This window comes from Colletotrichum lupini, chromosome 3, assembly GCF_023278565.1.
Source record: "Colletotrichum lupini chromosome 3, complete sequence".
Lineage (NCBI taxonomy): Eukaryota > Fungi > Ascomycota > Sordariomycetes > Glomerellales > Glomerellaceae > Colletotrichum > Colletotrichum lupini.
In genome coordinates, this window is record NC_064676.1 from 3,410,161 (window position 1) to 3,432,142 (window position 21,982).

At 32.5% G+C, this 21,982-nt stretch overlaps 4 protein-coding genes across 4 annotated transcripts; 3 read left to right on the plus strand and 1 right to left on the minus strand.

Moving 5' to 3' along the window:
• Nucleotides 1-311: 311 nt before the first annotated feature.
• CLUP02_05814 (uncharacterized protein) lies at nucleotides 312-1,754 on the plus strand (the record flags this gene model as incomplete). Its single annotated transcript, XM_049284819.1, has 2 exons — nucleotides 312-407; nucleotides 465-1,754. 2 exons carry the CDS (start codon nucleotides 312-314, stop codon nucleotides 1,752-1,754), a joined length of 1,386 nt encoding a protein of 461 aa, XP_049141962.1.
• A 730-nt stretch (nucleotides 1,755-2,484) lies between these two features.
• Nucleotides 2,485-3,444, plus strand: CLUP02_05815 (uncharacterized protein; the record flags this gene model as incomplete). Its single annotated transcript, XM_049284820.1, has 1 exon — nucleotides 2,485-3,444. One exon carries the CDS (start codon nucleotides 2,485-2,487, stop codon nucleotides 3,442-3,444), a length of 960 nt encoding a protein of 319 aa, XP_049141963.1.
• Nucleotides 3,445-3,484: 40 nt separating this feature from the next.
• Nucleotides 3,485-4,306, minus strand: CLUP02_05816 (uncharacterized protein; the record flags this gene model as incomplete). The annotated part of the gene is made up of 2 exons (XM_049284821.1): nucleotides 3,485-4,107; nucleotides 4,171-4,306. The coding sequence occupies 2 exons, from the start codon at nucleotides 4,304-4,306 to the stop codon at nucleotides 3,485-3,487; spliced, it is 759 nt and encodes a 252-aa protein (XP_049141964.1).
• A 68-nt stretch (nucleotides 4,307-4,374) lies between these two features.
• CLUP02_05817 (uncharacterized protein) lies at nucleotides 4,375-5,274 on the plus strand (the record flags this gene model as incomplete). The annotated part of the gene is made up of 4 exons (XM_049284822.1): nucleotides 4,375-4,387; nucleotides 4,465-4,635; nucleotides 4,772-5,195; nucleotides 5,262-5,274. The coding sequence occupies 4 exons, from the start codon at nucleotides 4,375-4,377 to the stop codon at nucleotides 5,272-5,274; spliced, it is 621 nt and encodes a 206-aa protein (XP_049141965.1).
• Between the last annotated feature and the right edge of the window lie 16,708 nt (nucleotides 5,275-21,982).

A 21,982-nucleotide genomic window follows, 5' to 3' on the forward strand; every position in this document is an offset into this window, starting at 1 on the left:
CCCTCATCGTCAGTTATCCAAACGGTACTTACCAGATTAGGAAGTAGCAGTACTCCTCCATTTATTCCGCTGTGCTACTTCCATGTAATACTCCCACGTCATCCATCTCGACACAAAGGAAAAATCTCATCATGTAACAAAGCTTGAACCGTTTTGCGAATTTAATAATGACAAAAGATTTTAGCGTCAAAAAAACCTCGGCCCTCCGTTTGGCCTCTTCTAGCGCTCGGTCCGTCTGATCTTAGTGGCCGGTTCTGCCCTTGTGCCCCTATCTTGTCCAGCCTCTTCGAATATGGAAGTAAAAAGTCAGAATGACGCCACCCCATTCACTCCCTTCTTGCCGACTTGATGTCACAGATTCGAGTTCGCTCATCGCAATACAGCCGGTTTCTGCATGCTTCTCACATGTTGAACCGCCAATACACTTCGCACCTAGCTCTTAAAGAGCTGTGAACGCGTTGTAGAGGAGCATCATCATGGAAATCTCAACGCTGGCGACTTCGGGGTCAATGCTGATGCCGAAGAAACGCCTGCTGGACCTTCCCAACGAGCTCATCCGTTGCATCGTCGACTCCGTCGCTCTTTTGAGGAGAGACAGATACGATGGTGCTAGAGATACCCGGACCTTGTCGAATCTTTCACAAACTTGTCAAATATTTCACCTTCTCTGCAACTCTCAACTCTTTTCTAATATCAACCTGGATGAATCCAAAGACGCCGCTGGTCTTCTCATCCGGTCCCTCATCGAAACACCTGAACTTGGGGTTCATGTGCAACATTTGACATTACGCGTAATATGGGAGTCAGCCGAGCAATGTGAGAGGGGATTGCGGAAACGGCTTACACCAACTCAAAGCAATGCGACAGGTCATCCGGGGACCTTACCCAATTTGCGGCACTTGGAACTGGAAGACCCTGCGGTGTACTTCATGAACATTCCCGAGGTTCCTCGTATATTCACTGGCCTGCTTGCCCTGCCTCCTCTCACTTCGATTCTTACGCGATACGACAACGATAGATGGGGAGGTCTCGCCCAAGTCGCCGCGGCTGGACCCTTTGCTTTGGAGCATATTCGTTTCCACGAAACTGCCATCCGCGGACCCGATTTATGCCGACTACTCCAGCTGTGCCCCGGTCTTCGAGTTCTCGAAATCGAGATTGACTATCACTTTTTCGCTCCTTGTTTCCAGCAAACCACACACCCGGGGATCACCACTCACCTATCGACGACGCTTTCAACACTCTGCCCGCGTTTGCAGAGACTTACGCTGTTACATGGGGACCTCTCAGCTCTTCGGACCCCCGATGAACCATGTCTTACATGTCTCACAGATTTGGAAGATCTGACTGTGTTGGAGACCGAATTACCAACCATCTTTAGAAGTTCCGAAGACATGGCAAACGCAGACATCACTGCGCGTCTGCCGCCCAAGCTCACGCAATTGACTCTCCATGACATTTGGTACTCGGACCCAAGATACTGCCTGTACTCTTTAGCCCCAGGCTCTCGTCCTTGGATTCATGAGAGGTTAGATGCTAGCACTGAACCTCTGACTGTGATGCTGCTTCGTCTGGCATCATCATGCTTGGCCGGTCAACTACCTGGCCTCCGAAAGGTAGCCGTTAAGACTCCAACATACGAACACGACAGAGGCAATACTTCTGATGAAATTTCGAAAGCGTTTGCGAAGACTGGAGTTTTATTCGAGCTTATTTCCGCTCACTCAACATTTCCATGTCCATTAACGCGATAGCATCAGAGAATGGGACAAGTTTTTATGAGAATATGTTTTGGCATAATTTCAGTGCTTACTTAGCTATAATTAGTAATTGAGTGAAATTTAGGTTTTGTTGAATACGACCGTTATTTCCACAACGTAAGTCTAGTGCTTTAAATCAGTGCTCTATGGTTCAATACTACTGTAGCCTACCTAAGTAACTCCCAGCCTGTACGAGGGTTCATCATGACTTTAGGGATTTCTCTTCCCCCACTCATGGTAGGTTTGGTTTGGCCGTAAGTGAGACATTTCTTTCAACAGAAAACATTCCCTAGAAATCTTGTCTTTGTTATTATTATAGAAAAACATAATGTATGGAGACGTGCACATGATTTTACTTGGGTTGCAGCAGTTTAGGGAAAGATTGAGGAAGGTAGAGCAAGTAAAACAAAAGTCTCAGAAGACGCCGCCTGAACTTGCAGACACCAAAACCATTCAAATTGAGGTACATGTGTCGTGGCTGCACTCAAAAAGCTCTGAACCGACTGCCGGGGCATTCCCGATCCGCACAGCGGGGTTCTTGCATCACGTCATACGGGCCGGACAATAACCTCTTCGACTATGCCTCTACTAAGTACATTACACTTCTAGTAATCAAACCAACGTCTTATCGACTCAAATAAGGCAGCAATTCGTACTTACCTCGAACGTCGAGAACCAGCTGCTCGGAAAAAACTTAGAACTTTTTACCCCTGACACTCTCACGATGCGTGTCGAAAAGTTCCTCCTATCGCCCCCGAGCCTGGAAGAGTTAGTCGAGCGACTCAAAGCTCCCTTGGACGCCAACTACAAGCACGCATCAGTGGCTGTGGTCAATTGTCCCGACCTGCGAAAAGCACCTTTTCACTTGGCGACCGAAGGCCTCTCAGGGGAGGAAAAAATTGCAGATGTTGGCGGCCAGCCGAACCTCTTTCCTAGCCCCCGGCTTGACAGCATCTGGTCCATACCAGAGATTGGCAAGAATATGGAAATGAGCCCTGAGAAGGGCAGCTTGATCGGTGCCGGCGCCGGTCCTTTCCACGTCATCGGGCAGAACAGCGAGCTTGCGCCGAATCTTAGCTGGCAAGGGGGTCTTGACAAGGTCGATAACAAAAGTCAAGTCATCCAGATCAAACGCACCACCGGAGAAGTCAGCGTTGGAACGAGCCCTTCCGTGGACTGCGGTCTCATGGTCAACTTGTACGGCTCCTTGGGCGAGCCAGGACCGGTCCTCAAGATTACAGCAAAGGGCCGCAAGGGTTCTGAAAAGAGCTTTACCGAGTGTATCCGGAAAGGGCTGAATGCTGCATATGGCAACGAAAGAACTATCAGTCTCGGCGGAGCCTTTGTTGTGAAGGCAGGGAAGGCAACTTACCACATCATGCCTGATTTCCCTGCTGAGAGCGATCTGCCTTTTAAGGATAGAAAGGAAGTTGAGAAATGGTTGACCTTTCATGATTTCGATTCGCCCGTTGTGGGACTATGCGTATTGCACTCTGCGGATCCGGGCAACAAGATGGGCTTGAGGATTGAGCATACGCACGCGTTTTCTCCACTGGGAAAGAATGCTGGAGGTCACTATCATTACGAAGCCGAAGGAGAGGAAGACATTATTGAATATGAAGGATACTTCAATACTGCAAGGGCGATATACAGGATAGATAGCCCCGCGAATGTGAAAGGGTGAAGAATGATAGTATCAACATCACGATGACCTGCCCTATCCTTCAGTACCAGAGATCCTCATCCTCAGACTCTTCGTCAGGAATATTAAGGCTCTCTTTGAATTCCTTTGTCCACTGTTGGAGTGGCTTTTCACCGACTCGAAGCTCGTCGTAAAATGACTTCAGCGGTTCCGGAAGTTGTTTCGAGTCGAGCAAACCGTCGTCGTCAACATATTCCTCCATGTAGGCGATCATGGCCATGGCGAAGGAGCCCATTGTCTTGCCCGAGTCACGAGCATAGAGTCGCAGGTAAGCCTCTAACAGTATGTGAGATCTGGGTACGACAATGGAGGTGTCGGTAGATTTGAAAGCACCAGATCCGCGACCCGGTCGCCAGGGTGGAAGCACATCTCGGTTATGAGCAAGAGCAAATGTCGCTGATTGCTTGTCTTCGAAAGCTAAGAGGGAATCGTCAAAGTCTGGTAGAAACCATAGTGTTTCTGACTGTAGGTATAACCCTATGGTGAGCTCCGAGGATTTGATGTGCACATGAAATGCAGGCGGTGGTGTTCGGCGCTCAGGCGAGCTCGCAAAGCATAGTTCCACGGATGGGCATTGCTCGATTTCGGGTAATTCTGAAATAGCATCGGCGCCTACCGAAAGCATTTTATCTTGGACGACAAAATCTATAGACTTTCTGTTTGTTAGCCTTGGTATTCAAGACACCAATGCAAATGCTCGGAACGAACCTACCCCTATGATTGAAGGCACGCCGTGGACATTAAGCAGATAGTGTCCCCAGAGTACGCAGGGAGTTTTTGATGCGTTGAGGGCCGAGAAAACCGACTCTACAAAGTCTTCTGAAGTTCGAAACATTCCGAGCATTTTTGATCATTGAACAGTGCCTGCGAGTCCAGTTTGTTCTTTCGAAATTGGTGATGTGTGATGAGATCATGGCCATTCAACGTATGACCTGAACAGCATGTGTAGGTAAATATTTTTAGTGGTCAAGCAAGTTGGTTGGGTCTTGGAATTTAACCCAGGCCGCTGTATTTACCGCGGACGTGTGGAGACGCTGCCTGCTGAAGAAGATGGCCAGGCGGCTGGGCAACCTCTCACAGCCAACTTGTCATCTACAACCCACACACTCCGCCTTCGAAGTCACGCTAACACAGCAAGTATTACGCTTCCTTCGTTTCCGCTCTTCATTTGGGGTACAACATGGACGCAGCGCATCGCTTTACTTATTTCGGAGCTTTACTTATTTCGGAGCTTTGCCCCCAGAATTACGACTGCAGATATAGACGGAAGCGCTTTCGGTGCCATCCGTTTGGGCTGTGAATCGTAAAGCAACCGCAACCAACAACGCCAACAAGAGCCATCTGCCCCTCATCATGAACCATGTTGGTCCGGCTCCCTATCTAGCAGGCCTCGCTTGCAAGGAGTCGCGGCGGCTAATGGAACAATCATACGCCAAGCCCATACATAGACCAACGTACTCGGCGGCAAGTAGTGCGATTCATTGGATCGACCTGCAAAAAACGGTCGTCTCACTCGGGGACTACCGGTCAGCGGGGGCTTTGTCGGATGCGTTCACTTTCGAAGACTTGGCAAGATTCCGCCATGTCGTTCTACAGTCATCACGGTTCTCTGATTTATTCGCAGACAGTGCTTTCCACCTTCCCAAATTAGACAACATTGAATGGACCAACACCAGAAATAATCAACCATTTGTGCCTGATCATGGTTATCTAGACATAAGCTGCCATCAGACGTGCTCTAAGCTACATGCCTATAGTTTTACAACCAGCAAGCAGTAACTTGACAAGTGGCAACTGAGTGGAGATAATTGAGATGATTGATACTATTTAACACTGGAGACAAGTGGGCTTGAGCGGGTGCAAGCTTGAAAGGAGCCGAATCTTGATGGTTGAATACTCATATTGGGGAACCTATGTTATTTAGTAGTAGTACCTCAGGTCTGTTTGTTTGTTTGTTTGTGCTATTTTACGCCGTGGTGTCCTCAAGTGAGGTAAAAGGCGATTATATTATATTAAAATTATAAAACGGTGTGCCGTGCCCTATAGAGCTTATATAATACCCTCTTATAAAATAGTATAATATATAATCTAAAATTAACCCTTTTATTTATATATAGCCCCCTATACTATTTTATAACTTAGGGTAAATATACTTAGTAAGGTTCGAGTATTATATTAGTAATATAATAAACTAATTAAGTAGTGTTCTATATATTTATAAAAAGACCGTTATTATATTATAATAAGTATTATTACTTAAGGTAAAGAGTTTAGCTCCTTTAGTAAGTAGAGGGAGAGTAGTATAGTATAAAATATAAAGTAATAAAATAAGGGGGGGAAGTATATAATATATATTATAATATAAGGTAATATATTATATTATATAGTAAAGTAAAGTATTAATATAACGTAAATAAAGAGTAATATTATTATTAACGCTATTATAAGTAGATATAAGCTTTATAAAGCCGATAGGGTATATAGCTTATTACGTATCCCGGTTAAACGAGCCGTATTAACGTACTCGCTTTATAAAATTAATATTTACTAGGGGAGCTAACGGCTATATTAATAAACTTATTATAATAAGGGGGTTTAGCTTAAAAGGGTCTGCTCTAAATAGCTAGTTAGGATATAAACTATATAATATATCTTATTACGTTAGTTTATTAATATAAGGGCTAAGGGGGGTACCCTAATACCTTTATTATAACTATATTATTTAGTAATAAATACGGGTTTAGTATTATTATAACTAATTCCGCGCGCGCTAACCTAATTTTAATAAATATTAGTTTATTTTAAGTAGATATTAGTAAAGAACCGGGAGCTTTATAATAATATAATATAAATAGATTAGTTTTTATTAAGTTAATACTAAACGAAGTTAGCTTAAGTAAATTATAGCGTACTCCTATATAAGATTAGATAGTAATAATAAATATAATCGGGTACTTTCTCTTTTTTATATAAGTAGCGGAGGTTAGTATTATTATAGTTATATAAGTAGTAGTATATAACGTAATCCCTATAACTAGACCTAGCTAAGAAGAGCTAATAAAGCTAGCGTTACGTAAGTAATTTTAGCTCGGGGCTCGCTATATTATTAATAAATAAGGCGAGGGCTTTATAGGAGTTTAGTTAATAATCTTTTTACTAGCCCCGGAGTATAGTTAGCTATTTTTCTTAAGTATAATATTTAATATAAGTAGTAACTAGGGGGCGTATAAGTAGGTTAGAAGGACTTATAATAATGCTTTTTTTAGCTAACTAGTCCGCTATTTCGTTCTTTATAATACTTTTATAGCTAGGTATTTAGTAAGAAATAACGGGGACCTTAGCGTTCTTAATAAGCTTTTTAAACTTAAAAATAGCTTATTAAGAAGATAAGGGGGGGGTACTATTTAGGTACTTAATAGCGGCCTAGTTATTTAAATAGATTATAATAATTATAATAAACTTATTTCTAAGCCTTAGCGCTATATAAAGACTTATAATAGCCCTTCTTATTTTAATATTAAAAACCTTAGCCTAGGGGAAGCGGTAATATTTAAAATAAATTAGTTACGGTCCTTAATAAATAGTATACCTAAAGCCCGTAGCTTCTAAAGTTATTTATAACCTATTTATATAAGTTATAATATATATAATAAAGAGAGATTCGTACTATTTATAATAGCTTTATATCTTTTTTATTTTAATTACTTCTTAAATACTATTAGAATTATTTATAATTAAGAAGTTACGGAGTAATAAGGCTAGTTACGGGGGACGTTTAACTTAACTAGTTACTTAAATAAGCGTAGTTAAGTAAGAGGGGTTCCCGCGGTTATATAATAACTTATAATTACGGATTTTTTAAACTAAGAAATAAGAGTAGTTTAGTATAAAAAGCTTAATAGCATAGCGGTTTTTAAAAAAGTTTAAAAAAAGCTTTATTAGTAATATATTTATTTTACGTAATAGCGCTATAACTAATATAGTTTACTATATTAAAAAAGAGCCCCTTAAGGTAATATTAATAAGGGTTTAGAAGGTTTTAATAACTAACTTTAACTTATATTAGACTTTTAATTAAGTACGTATTTCGGAGTTAACCCTAATTTTAAAAGTAGGTCGGGTCGGGCCGGGGTACTATAGCTTAGCGCCGTATAGGGCCTTAAAAATAATAATAATATAGATTATTTTACGTATAGTAGCTAGGGGCATATTATTAAAAACTTTATTAAGGCCTTTAATATAACTAGCTATAAACCTAGTCTTATTTTAATAATTAGTAATATAGTTATAAAAAAGTAGCTTCTTATTAAAAGTAATACTTAATTACTTTATAATACCCTTTTTATAAGGTCTAATCTCCTTATTATTATAGTAAATAGGGGGGGGGGCGATATTTCTAGCTCTTAATAAGGTCCACTTTATAAAATAAAGGACTTTAGTCTTCTTAAAATTAAACTAAATAATATTATCCTTATCCTAAGTAATAGTATTATTTAAAATTTATTATACTTAAGAAGTAGCCTTAGTAAGGTCTTTTTTAATACTTAATATTATATAATTATTAATATAGCCGAATTTAAAGGACTCTAGGCTAATTTAATAAATCTATTTAGTATATAATAAAAAGAGGATAAGTAAGATCGGTAACCCTTATAATAAATTATAAAAGAGGGGGGATATAAGAGTTTAGTATTTTTTATAGCGGACTAAGGCTTAGTACGACTAGTTAAGGTACTATACTTAAGTAATAATATTCTTAAGCTAACCCTATACTTAGAGCTAATTATATAACTAGTTATATAGTACTAAGTCGAAGGCTTTTTTAATATTTATTATAATAATAATAGTAACTAACTTCTTATTAAAAGTAGCTTATATGTTATAAACTATTACTCTAACTATATCCGTAGCTAATTATTTAAGTAATACCCTAGCTATTTATAAGTTAAGTACGCCTCGGGTAATAATAATATAAGATATCTTTTTAATTATAAAGCGCTTTAGCCCCTTACCTAGGGTTATTAAAAGTAAGATTAGGCGCTAGCTTTTATAAATACGTATATCCTAGTTAAGCTTTAGTATTATTATTACTTTAGCGTTTTACTAAGCCTTAAGGTAGTATTTAAGTACGAGATAGGCTTAGTAAAAATAACGGACGTAGTTATTAATATACGGCTAGTAGGCCCGTAGTATTAAAACCGTAATATTATTTATACTAAGGGTAGTATTTCCTATACTAAGTACTATATTATTTATTTTATTATAAGAGATTAGGCTATAAGCACTTAATTAGCGGGGCTATAATATAAGTATAGGTATATTATAAGACTAAAGCTTATAAAGTCTTTTATAAAAGCTTTACTTCTTAAAAAGTTCTTTTATAATAAGATCTATATACCGGTTACTAAGTTATTAGCGTCTTATTACTAGCCGTATTTTAAATTTATTATAATTACTCCCCCCTTATATAACTTTAGTCTCTAAAGTTATTATATAATATCTTTTTTTAATATTAATAATAAAGTTATTAATATCGTTATTTATAATAAATTCCGTAAAGCGTTAATAATATCCTTTTTTATTTAAGAATAAGGTATTACTCTTATCTTTTTATTTAACAAATACTTTATTATTATTATTTAATAATAGCGCGCCGACTAGTTACTAAGTTAGTAATATATATTCGTAATAAAGTATTTTAATTATTATAATATATAAGAGCCCGCCTAACCTCGTAGTTATTATTATTATTAAGCTATTAAGTATAATAAAAGATTTTTCTTTTATTACTAGTCGCGTATTTACTTTTTTTTATTTTTTTTTATTTAGTAACCGTTCTACGAATTCTTTCTTATATAACTATACTTTTTTTTTTTACGATATTCTAATTCCGTATCGTTTCCTAATTACGACTCTCTTATTATATTATTACTAAGTATTTACTAAAATATTTACTATTTTGCGTATTTAGGATATACTTAATATAGAATATAATTTTAAAAAGGGCTTTTATAATTTTTATAGCGGTGCTCCTTATATACGCTACTTAGTTAGCCTATATTACGATATTAACGAGCTCGTTTATATTACTAGCGCTTATATTACTAAGTATATTATTTATTAAATTAATAAGAAAAAGTGTTTTACTATAAGTCGTCGAGTCCTCGCTAATTTATTATTAAAATATTAGTTAACGATGTTTTTTAAGTTCTTAAGGAGCTATATAGCGCTACTTAGTTTACTTAAAATACTTTTATAGAGTTTTATAATATTAAAAAATAGGGTAATTTTAACTCCTATAAGCGCGGCCGCGTTCTTTATACTTTTAACTATATTATTAATATATAAGAAAAGGTTACTACTTATATTACTAACCTATTAATAAGTAATAAGGTAAAGAAGGTCTATTTTAAATAGGCTACTCTTTAGGAGCTCGCTACTAACTACGAGTATCTAAACTTATTAATCTCGATTATAGTAAGTCGTTAGTAATTATTTAGCGAATTCTTTTTTATTAACTTAGATTTCTTTTCTTAGGCTAGTATTTTTAATATTAATAATAAGACTAAGATTATCTCTTATTTTAATTACTTTTAACTAGCTTATTTTTATAATAATAGCCGTATAACCGCTTTATAAAATAACCTTAACGCTCTAGCTTAGTACTATAAAAAGACTCCTAAGGGCGTTATTATTATATATATTTAAGAGTTTTTTATTTCCTTACTTTTTATAAACGCGTTACTAAGTTCTTAATAAATAAGGTACTTATTTATATTATTATTATATATAATACTACCCCTATTTCCTACGGTCTTAAGACTCGGACTCTTATTAAGAAACGTGCTCTTATTACTAATTATATTTTTAATAATAATAACGAGCGGGACGACTTTAGGTTTAAGTTTAATAAGTCTTAATACGAGGATACTAAATTTAAAAAGCTCGGTAGTAACTTAGAGAATTCTCTTTTTTAATATTATAATAAGTACTATTACTTTAATATTAATAACTTACTAACCCCTACTTATAATACTCTTTTTAATATAAATAAGGGTACCCTAGCCCTTAGTTATATTATTTTAGATCTTAATAAGGCTAATATTACGCTCCTCTCGCTCTAAGTAAAAGCTTTATAATAGCTTAACAAGGCTATTACTTATATTAAAGTTAAAGCTACGGGTCGTAATAAGTAGTTCGACGTTAATAAGTTCTTTATAAATATTAATATTATTAAGGTCCCTTAGCTCGATTAAGATTATAAGAGCGTTACTTTAAATAATATCCTCTATCCCCGACTTATTATTAATAATAATAGCGTTATGGCCCCTATTTCGCCTCCTACTCTATTTTTTATTATAGCTCTTATTATACCTCTTATTATAGCTCCCGTTATACCTCTTATTATAACCTCTAATAATAACTAAGTAACGAACGCTCTACGAACTACTATTATTAATATATATAATACTCTACGTAATTTTAACTACCTCCCTCTTACTTATTATAATATTAATAAAGTTAACGGCCTTATTTTAAATAATTAGCTAAGTACGTATATAAAGCCTCCCCGCTTCTCGCTTACTAAGCGAACTATTATTACTAATTATTAAGCTTTAAAAATATACGCTAGAGCTACTATTATTATTATTAATATTATATAAGTTACTCCCCTTACGTAATTAGATTTTAGTAATTTCTTAGTAACGTATTACTAAGGGTTATAATATTATATTTTTTTTTAAGGATTGTACTAAGCTAAATAAAAAGGGTTTTATAATATATTATTAATTAACTTATTTTTAGTAACTTTTTATTACGAACTTAACGTTTATTATCCTATTTTATATATACCCTTTTTTTATAGTATTCGAATTTATTAACTACTTCTACTACCCTTTTAAAATACTTAATAAGCTCTTACGTATTATACTTAGTAAGTTACTTAGGTTATTTAATAAGATATCGTAAGTTTCCTCCCTCGCTTTATATTACGACGATTTTTTTAATTTCTTAAACGTCTTACTTATCCTCTAACTCTAAGAGATTTACTATTTAGTTACTAATCGTTCGGTAATTTCCCTATAGCTTAAGCTAAGAAACTAAGAAAATATTATATATTCTCTAATATTATTTTAATAAGTATACTTAGTAAGCTTATTTCCCTACCCTTTTAGTTATTATTATTTTAATATATCTCGGCGCTAATTTATTATTTTTAAATTATATATTCTTTATTAATAGGCTAACGACCTTTTTATAATTAAACTCCTTTAGGGTATATCTTTTATTATAATAAGCTACTTAGCTCTTAGAAGCTTATACTTATATTCGCATAGCCTAGGCCCTAATTTCCCTAATTTTCTAAACCCTTTTCTAAACCCCTTAAACTATAGCTTTATAATTAAATATATATTTAACGTACTTAAAGTAGTAGTTATATAGTACTATATATAGGGATACTTTTATAATAAAATATTAGCTATTATTATATATAAACTTAGCCTCTTTTAACTACGCTACTTATTTATTTAGTAAGCCCTTAGTATAAATCCTTAAATACTTTTTTAATATTTAATAAGTTCGCTCTATTTAGCCGTCCGTTTATAAATAATACGTAGTAAATAGTTAGTAATATATTACCCGTTCCTTAATAAACTCTTTTTAAAATATACTTATAAAAAGCTTATTTCTATTTATAATAATACTTTTAGGCGTACTGAATTTATATTCGACCTCTTAGTATAGGATACTTACTATTTATATTATATTAAGTATTTTAATAATAAGTAAGAACTTTATAAACTTTATTATATAATAAATAATAACTAAGATATTATTATACTCTACGCCGTTATTACGAGCGCTTAATAATAGCCCTATAATAAAGTTTATAAATATTTTTTAAAATAAATATAAAAGTAGTAATAATAACTATAGCTACTCGTACGGCTTATATCTTAGGGTTATAACTCCTAAATAATACTTATAGTTTTTAACATATTTTTAAATATCTTATTAAATATTTTTTTAATAGAACTTTTTTTAAATTAGCTCGAGAGTTTTCGTAGCTCCTATATAACCTACTTTATAATTATTATAGTATTAATAAAAGATCTCTATTTAAAAAGACTTTATTTAAAAAATAATAAGTCTTTTTTTAAAAAATAGTATACTTTATTTATTAAGTAAATATGCTCTTAGCTCGCTAGCCGTAGCGCGAACTTTTATTAATTATAATATATAAAACTCGTTTTTAGCTTATAATCCTCTAACGAGCTCTTTAATCTCTAGTAAGAAATAAGAAACGAATGCCGTTTTACCCCTTATAAGCTTTTTTATAACGGGGCGTAGGATATACTATTTTAGTATAATAACCTTAGCTCTATCTAACTCCTCTTTATTTTTACTAAACTATTAACGAGCGTTTATTAATAACTCTCTTATTTTTTTATTTTAAGTTATTATAATAATAATTATTATTATTTTATTAATACGCCCTATAATACGTTATTAATATAGGGGAGAGGATTCCCTATCTTTAGAGCTAGTTAATATTTAGCTAGAATTATAAAAAGAGGCCTTAATTACTTAAACGTATGCCTTAGTAGTATTATTTTATTTTTTTAGGCTAATTATCCTTTATTAAATATTAAGTAGTAGTTTACTAATAAGATATAGCTTTTAAGCTAGTATAGGGAGAACGTCTTTATAAAGTACTTCCCTTTTTATATAATTTAGCTTTTTAAATAAACCGTCCGCTAGGTTCGTTTTCTTTAACTAGTATTCTAAGTTGAAGTTAAATATTAATAGTTTATATACTTATTTCGTAAGCTTTTTTTAAAAGTCCTGCGCTAGTGCGCTAATTATTTTTTTAAATACTTAGTAGTTTATTAAAATTATAAACTTTTATAAAAGGCTTTAAAAATAGTAAGCCTAGTGCTCTAGCCCTTTTATTATAATAAGTAGTTCTTATTAATCCGTAGCTTATTATTACTCCGTATTTATAAGCTTTTATAATTAATAAGTAACGGGTCGCTATTTTTTATTAGCTTATTATAATAAGATTATTACGATAGTTTTAATTAAAGCGTCGGTTTTTACTTATATAATACGTTATAAGTTCTAGTACGTAAGTATAGTTACCGAGGTAAAAGCGACTTTTAACTAATTAAACGCCTCGTTTACTTCCTTAGTCTATTAAAAGTCCCTTATTTACCCCTTTTTTATTTTTAATAATATTATTATCGGTATAACGATACCCGAGTATTTAATAATAAACTTCTAATAGAAGTTATAAAACCTTAAGAATACTTAGATATCCCTAATAGACTCTAGCGCTTTTTAATTAGTAATCGTTCGTACTTATAACGAGTTAATTTCGATTTTTTTTAATATAATAATATAACTTAGGAACTTAACCCTTTTTTAATAAAACGAGTATTTTAATAGTTTAATAAAAAGCCTGTATAAACGTAGACGTTAGAGGACCTTTTTAATATCCTCTATATACTACTCCTTTATTATTAAGTAGATTATTAAATTATTTATATATATTATATAGTAAGTATTTAGTAAGTCGGCGAGCGCTCGGTAAATATATACTTAGAACGTTACGAGTACGTTCGTTAGCCCGAAAAGTATAATAGTATACTTAAAATAACCGTATTGGTTTTAAAACGCTATTTTTTATTAGTCTTTTTTTTTTAATTTAGATATAGTAATAAGTATTTTTAATATCTATTTTTAAAATTTATTTCGCTTTGTAAAGCTTATTTAAGAGCTTGTTAATAAGCGGTAATAAGTATTAATTTTTTATAATTACTTTATTTAGCCCGCGGTAGTTTATATAGAAGTATAATATACTATCTTTTTTTAGTATAAAGAGGATTAGTACCCTAGCCTTACTAACTAAAAGTATAATATAACTATTTACTAAGTTCTTAATAATATACGCGCGAAGCTTATTAAGTTATTTTTTATTTAATAAATAAATAGGATTATATAGTAGTTTAGTACCCGGAACTAAGTTAATAAAGTATTTTACCCCGCTATATGTTACGGCAGTGGGCACTAGGGCCCTGTGGGCCCTATGGCTTAGCCTTAGGCTGCGAGGCTAAGCTCCTAGTAGTCACGTGACGAGCTAGACCGCTGGGCCCAAAGGGCCAGCCTACTAGCTTCTACCTACTATTCTATTTTTTCTCTTTTTATATTAAGTCTTTAGTTAATTAGGTTAATATAGTAGCGTTTTAACTTACCTCGAGTTCCTTTTTATAATACTACTTAACGTTACTTAATTAACTATTCTTTAGAAACGGAACGATAATATTTTAATTAATTAACTACTAGCTACCCCTACTAAAAAAGCGTATAAGAGAGCCGAACGATAGCTAGCTAAATTAATTATATATAAGTAACGTAATTAATACTTCCTAAATATATACCCCTTTTATTAAATATAATAGTTAGAGAATATAATTAGGGAGGCTAGGTCTCCCTTTATACTAACGGCTTCTAATAAAGTCGCCGCTTCTACGAGTCCTAATAAAGCGTTATAAGCCCTAATAAAAGCGCTAAGCTCCCGGTTATTAACCTAGAGGTTATGCTATTTAACTAGCTAGTAAAGCGCTTCTTACCCTCTACTACCTAGGCTAATTACTTAGCGTACTTTAATAACATAGCTAACTAGCTTACCTTACCTATTTATATCTATAATAATATCCTTTTTAAAAAGAATACTAAGTAATATATTAACCTCGACCTTATCTAAGAGCTATATTTTAAAAACGATAAAAAGACCCTACTTAAGTAGATTAAATAGTAGCTAAAGATGCGTATTACTTAGTATTAATTAGAGCAGGTCTTAGCGTTTACTATTGGCTAGCTAAGTAATAGTACTAAGTATTTATATATAATAACTTATAAAAACCTCGACCTTATACGTATTATTATTATAAAGCTCTATATTATAAAAAAAGCCTTTACTTAAGCCTATATTAGTAATATAGTTATAGCTAAAAGGCTAGAGTAATTAGAGAACGGCTCCTAGGCTAGCTTTATTTAAAATATTACTATTTTTAGTATCCTAAAGTAGTAGCTAGTATACTTAGAGACGTAGGGTAGCTACGAGACTACTCTAGCCTCGTCCTATCTTATTACCCATAGCTTTTAAAAAATACCTAACGTACCTACTTTTATAAGTAATAATACTAGCTTTAAGTTCGACTACTAACTCTAGTATATTATAAAGCGCTTAGAGAACGCTAATTATAATACGGATAAGTACTACTTAGAGTATATTATTAATAAAATTAAAAGTAGCGCTACGAAGTTTATATACCTATTATTAACCTTTAATAAGATTACTATAGCTAAGTAACTACTCTACGAGCTTAAGTCGGCTTATATTAGCCCGATTACTATAAATAATACTAATTATAAGCTAGACGTACTTACGATTATACTTAAAAACGTTTACTAAAAGTGCTCTATATTTACTAAGCTTATGCGTATTAATAAGCTTTTAGAGTCTTAGTAAAAGCGCCGTTTTTATAATAAGCTACTTATATATTTTTATAACTAGGCTATATCGAAGTACTTAAATAATACGGCTACTTTCTAAAAGTATACTAAGTATATTACTTAGCTAGCTAACGTAATATAGCCCCCTTTTATAAAGGACCGCGCGGTTAAGGCTTTTAGCTAGACTTACTAAACCTTAAGTAGAAGTAATAAAAATAATAAAAATAGCGGAAATAATAGAGGTACTAAAGGTACTAAATAGGACTAAAGTCGTACCTCTACTCACAAGACGATCCCTAAAGCCCTATATTAAAAGCTTAAAAATAATAATACTTATTTCGTTTATAATAATACTAGATATATCTCTAAGGACTACTTTAAGAAGCTAAAGACTACTATAGCCGCTATTAACGCTACCGCAGGCCCTATTAAAATAGAGTTAGGTTTAAAAAACTAAACCCCCTAGTAAAAATAAACTCCTAGCTAGGGGATACGTATAAAAAGGATAGAAAATTAGTAATTAATTTAGTAAACTTATAAAATCTCGTAGGGGGTTAGCCCCTTAAAATAGAGCTTATATTAGTATTTAATAAATATAAAATTTACCTAAGAGCCTTACTTAATATAGGAGCTAATAAGTACGGATTTATAAATAACTACGTAACCCCTTTATTATAATAGTTCTGCGCGGCCCTATTTTATAAATTACTATACTTAATCCCTACTACCGGGTTTAATAAAGAGTAATTAGATAATATTAATATAATATAGACCACTAACCTATATATTAATTAACGGGTCCTTTTAAAAGCACCCCTCTTTTAGCTTAATACGGGCTATTACGACTTAATCCTAGGGCGGAAGTAGTTTGAATACTACGGGGTAAACCCTAATATTCGCTACTAATAGCTAATATAGCCTAAGGACCTACTACTATAAAAAACGCCCTCTATTATCGTTAGGGATATTAAGGACCTATGTGCCCCGGAAGTTATTAACGTATAATACTAAATTAATATTAACTACTAATAAGACCTATTTAAGATAAATATAACCCGCTATAACTAAAAGCTCTAGTAGTAGCGAGTAAAGGGCACGCCGATTAAAATATTACTACGCCCGCTAAAAACGATAGCCCGTTAAATATAGTAGTTAAATAAGGCTAAGGATATAAAAAAAATAGAACGCGCCCTTAACAATATTATTATTACCCTTATAAAGAGGGTTAGACGGTAAAAACTATACTTAGTAGCGTTATAAATAGATATTACCTTTATTAGCGCTCCCGTATTTAAAAAGAACTTAAGGCGGAACGATATTAAAATAAGCTTTATATTATTTTATAAGCTAGACCGTATTATAAAGGATAAAAAAGAGGAGGCAGACCCCTTATATAATAACAACTAGGTTACTTATAACTTTATAATAACTAACTTACTAGAGTACCTACGGCCCTAGACCGACGTTTTTAATAAAGTAATTAGTAATATACTTATACTTTATAAGCCGTATAATTATAAAATCGAGCTCTTAGATAGTAATAAAAAGAAGCTAACTTATTACTCTCTATATAAGTAGTCGGTGCCGGAGCTAGAGGCTATAAGAGCCTATTTATTAGAGTACTTATAAAAGGGATTTATCGAGCTAAGTAATGCTCTTTTTATATTACTGACGCTATTTATAAAAAAGTATAATAGTAGTCTACGCTTTTATATTAACTTTTATAAACTAAATAAGGTTATAAAAAAAGACCGCTACTTATTACTACTTATTAATAAAACCCTCGTATAGCTAGGCAGGGCAAAGGTATTTACTAAACTAGATATTAAATAGGCTTTTTACTACATTTACCTCGACCTAGCCTCTAAGGACTTAATAACGTTTAAAACCCGCTACGGGGTATATAAGTATAAAGTAGTACCCTTTGGGCTCTATAATAGGCCTATTACGTACTAATAATATATAAATAAAATACTAATAAAGTACCTAAATAACTTCTATACGGCGTATATAAATAATATTCTAATCTTCTTAAATAACCCCCTTTAGTACTAGGAGCACGTTACTAAAGTACTAAACTACTTATAAAAAGTAGGCTTATAAGTAGATATTAAGAAGTATAAATTTAATATTACTTTTATAAAGTACCTAGGCTTCGTAGTTTTTATAAAAAGTATATAGCTTAATAAGGAGAAAGTCTTTATAGTTAGAGACTAGAAGCTACTTATATTATTTAAAAGTATTTAGTCTTTCCTCGGGTTTTATAACTTTTATAAGAGATTTATAAAGGATTACGGCTACCTAACTAGGCCCTTTATAAGACTAATAAGTAAGGGAGTTCTTTTTAATTTTAGTACCGATTACGAGACGGCCTTTAAAGCTATAAAGCTAGTACTAACGTCGGCACTAATCCTCTACTACTTTAAGCTAAAGCTATTAACGTAGCTAAAAACTAACGTTTTTAACTTAGTATATACCGGAGCGCTATTATAATAATAAGAGGATAACGGGTTATAGTACTTAATAACCTTTTATTTAAAAATAATAAGCGGCGCAAAGCTTAATTATACTATTTATAATAAAGAAATACTAATAATAATACTATATTTAAAAAAATAGCGCGCGGAGCTTATAAACTACGAATATAAGTTTGATATTATTATAAATTATTAACTACTACTATTCTTTATAACTAAGCGCTTACTTAACTTATAATAAGCTTACTAAGCTAGTACGCTAGCGGACTTTAATTTTTAAATCTACTACTACCCGGGGAAAAAGAACGTACTAACTAACGCCCTATTATAGAAAATAGAGGATATCCGTACTTAGTAAGTACTAAAAGAGGTTAATAAGACCTAAGTCCTCTTATTACTAAGACTACTATCCCTTAATATCGTAATAGAGCTACGGGCGTTATTAAGTACTATAATTAGCTCGCTCTTACTAAAAAACGAGCTTTAGGGGTATTTATTAATAAAGAAGATTTTAAAGCTTAATAAAGACCTTATTATAGCGTCCCTTATATTAATACGAGCGCTAATAGCTAAAGGGCGCGAGCGCTAATTTATTTAAAACGACGGATTATTAATAATAAATAAGAAGCTCGTAGTACCCGAAGAAGAGAACCTTTATATTATAGTTATTTATAAGGTTTATAAATAGAAGCTCTTTATTTACCTAGGGCATAATAAGGTTATAAAAATAATTAAGTAGCGATATTACTAGCCGGGCTTAATAATAAATACTTATTAATACGTATAGAACTATTATACTTATTACTAATTATAAAAGCCGTATAATAAGCCCCCGGGGGAGCTAAAGCTACTTTTAATACCTGACTACCCGTAGTAGTATATTTTTACTAACTTTATAACTATCCTTACTAATTAAAAAAGATTTAATAATATTTAAGTAATAATAAACTACCTAGGTAAGAGGGCAATATTTATTCCTTATTATAAAACTATTATAACGAAAAATATGAGCCGAATATTTTACGAACGGGTACTACTTATCTTCGGCCTACTAGAGATTATTATATTAGACTAAGGCCCTTAATTTATTTCTAACTTCTAAGGAGAACTTTATAAGATCTATAGGGTTAAGTTATAGTTATTAATAGCTAATTACCCCTAAATAGATAGCTAAATAGAGGTACTAAATTAGTATATCTTATAGTAATTAAGATTACTAATTAACTAATACTAAGATAACTAGAGCGATATACTACCCGTAGTCGACTTTACTTATATTACCTAGCTTAGTAAGACTATAAGGCTATTATTATATAAAGTAGAATTCGGTCATTAGCTACGGCTCTTTTTTAACTAGTCTAAACGAACCTACTAATTTAGTTTTATAAAAAAAAAACTAAACCGTACCGACGCATAGCGTATAGCCTAGGGGATATATAAGGCCTAGGAGACTACTAGGGGTAATATAAAGGTCGCTTAAGTATAATATAAAAAGTATACTAACTACCACTAGCGCCCGGACGACTTAAAGCTAAGAGACTAAGTCTTTATTAATACCTCGTATTAGAAGTTCGCTAATACGAATAAACTATAATAGCCGTAGGCCGGGCTATAGCTTATTATTAGTACTAAATAGGGGGGTATATAAATTATAAAACTATTAATAAATAGCTAGGTATACCCGGTTTTTTACCTAAATAAGCTAAAAAAGGCCGCTAATAACTTACTACCTAGGTAAAACTAAGACCTATTACTACTAATTACTAATGATAATAGTAAACTAGAGTACGAGGTCTCGGAGGTTATTAAATTACGCTTATATAAAGGAAAACTATAGTATTAAGCGGATTAAAAAGGGTATAATACGGATCTGACTTAGTACGATATAAAGAGCTTTAAATATACGCTAGCGGCGCTCTAAGCGTTTTATTACTAATACCTAATTACTAAGGGCCCGCTATAAAACCTAAATATATAAATAAAAGCCGCCGTAGCTAATAATTCGCTATTACTAAATAAGGACGATAATATAATAGCGGTAATTATAATTATAAATTCGTTAAAATAAGGGGTAATTTAGAGGTTTATTTTTTTAGCGCTATAGATAGCGCCCTCTAGTATAGAAGGGGGGGTAATATTATAGTAATAGGTATTAGGGCCCTATGGGCCCTGTAGCTTAGCCTTAAGCTACGAGGCTAAGCTCCTAGTAGTTACGTAACGAGCTAGACCACTAGGCCCAAAGGGCTAGCCTACTAGCTTTTGCCTACTATTCTATTTTTTCTCTCTTTACGTTAAGTCTTTAGTTAATTAGGTTAATATAGCAGCGTTCCGACCTGCCTCGAGTTCCCTTTTGTAATACTATATAACTACGGTCCCTTTACTAATTACTTATTAAATATCTCTATCTCTAATTAAAGTTCTAGTAATAAACCCCCTTATAGTTTAGTCTCCGTTACCCCTACGATACTTCTTATAATAATAATATATAATATATATACCCTCTTGCGATTTTTAATAATATTACGAGCTATTACTTTTAGTTTAGTAACCGAAATAGGCTTATATAATTATATATTCGTTATTATATTAATACGAATGCCCTCTTAGCTTATTAATAGTTATGATAATAAGAGGTTTATTATTTTTTTATCCTTATTAATTATAATAAATAGTCGCTAAATCTTCTTTAGCTACTTATAATAATTAATAAAGAAGAGCGTTAATTAGTAAGCTTTTCCCTAGCCTACGGCTTTACTTTAAAAGTCCTTTAATAAAAGAGCTATAATAATAGCCGGGGTTAACCCTAAGTAAGTTACGAGCCTAGTACTAATAATATCTATCTCGGAGTATATATTTATATTAACTTTTATTAGCCTTTTAGTAATACTTTATAGAACTATTACCCTACCCTTCGTAATTATTCTTATTAATACCTTTTTAATACTTAGCGTAAATATATTAAGTATATTACTTATACTTACTTATTTTTTAATAAGTTAACTTTTATAACTCTTAGCTTAGTAATAACCCGTTAAATAGTTATTAATATTAGCTTTAATTAGGGGTACGTTAACTTATCGTCGCCCTAACTTTTTAACTTATTTTTTTAGTACTTATTAGATATATAGCTTATTTTATTATACATAAAGTATTTAATATTATTACTACGACGCTTTTATAATAGCTCGGCGTAAGTACTTTTATTATATAGCTTTTATAATATTACTCTTAGTAAGTCCTTAGAGCCTAGCCCCTTAGAGCTCTCTCTACTCTTTTTTTTATAAAAAGGGGATATTTAACGCAATTATTTTAATAATAAATATAGCCTCTTTTTACTATTTTTTATAACTAGTCGCCGCCCTTTTACTAATTTAATAATTATAATTTATTAGTTTCGTAAGTTATATTACGTACTCTTTTAATTAAGACCTTATAATAAATTAGATCGTTTTATAACTAAGATAGTAATTTAAAAAAAAACTAATATACTTCTATTTTCGAATTTTTTATATTTTTTATAT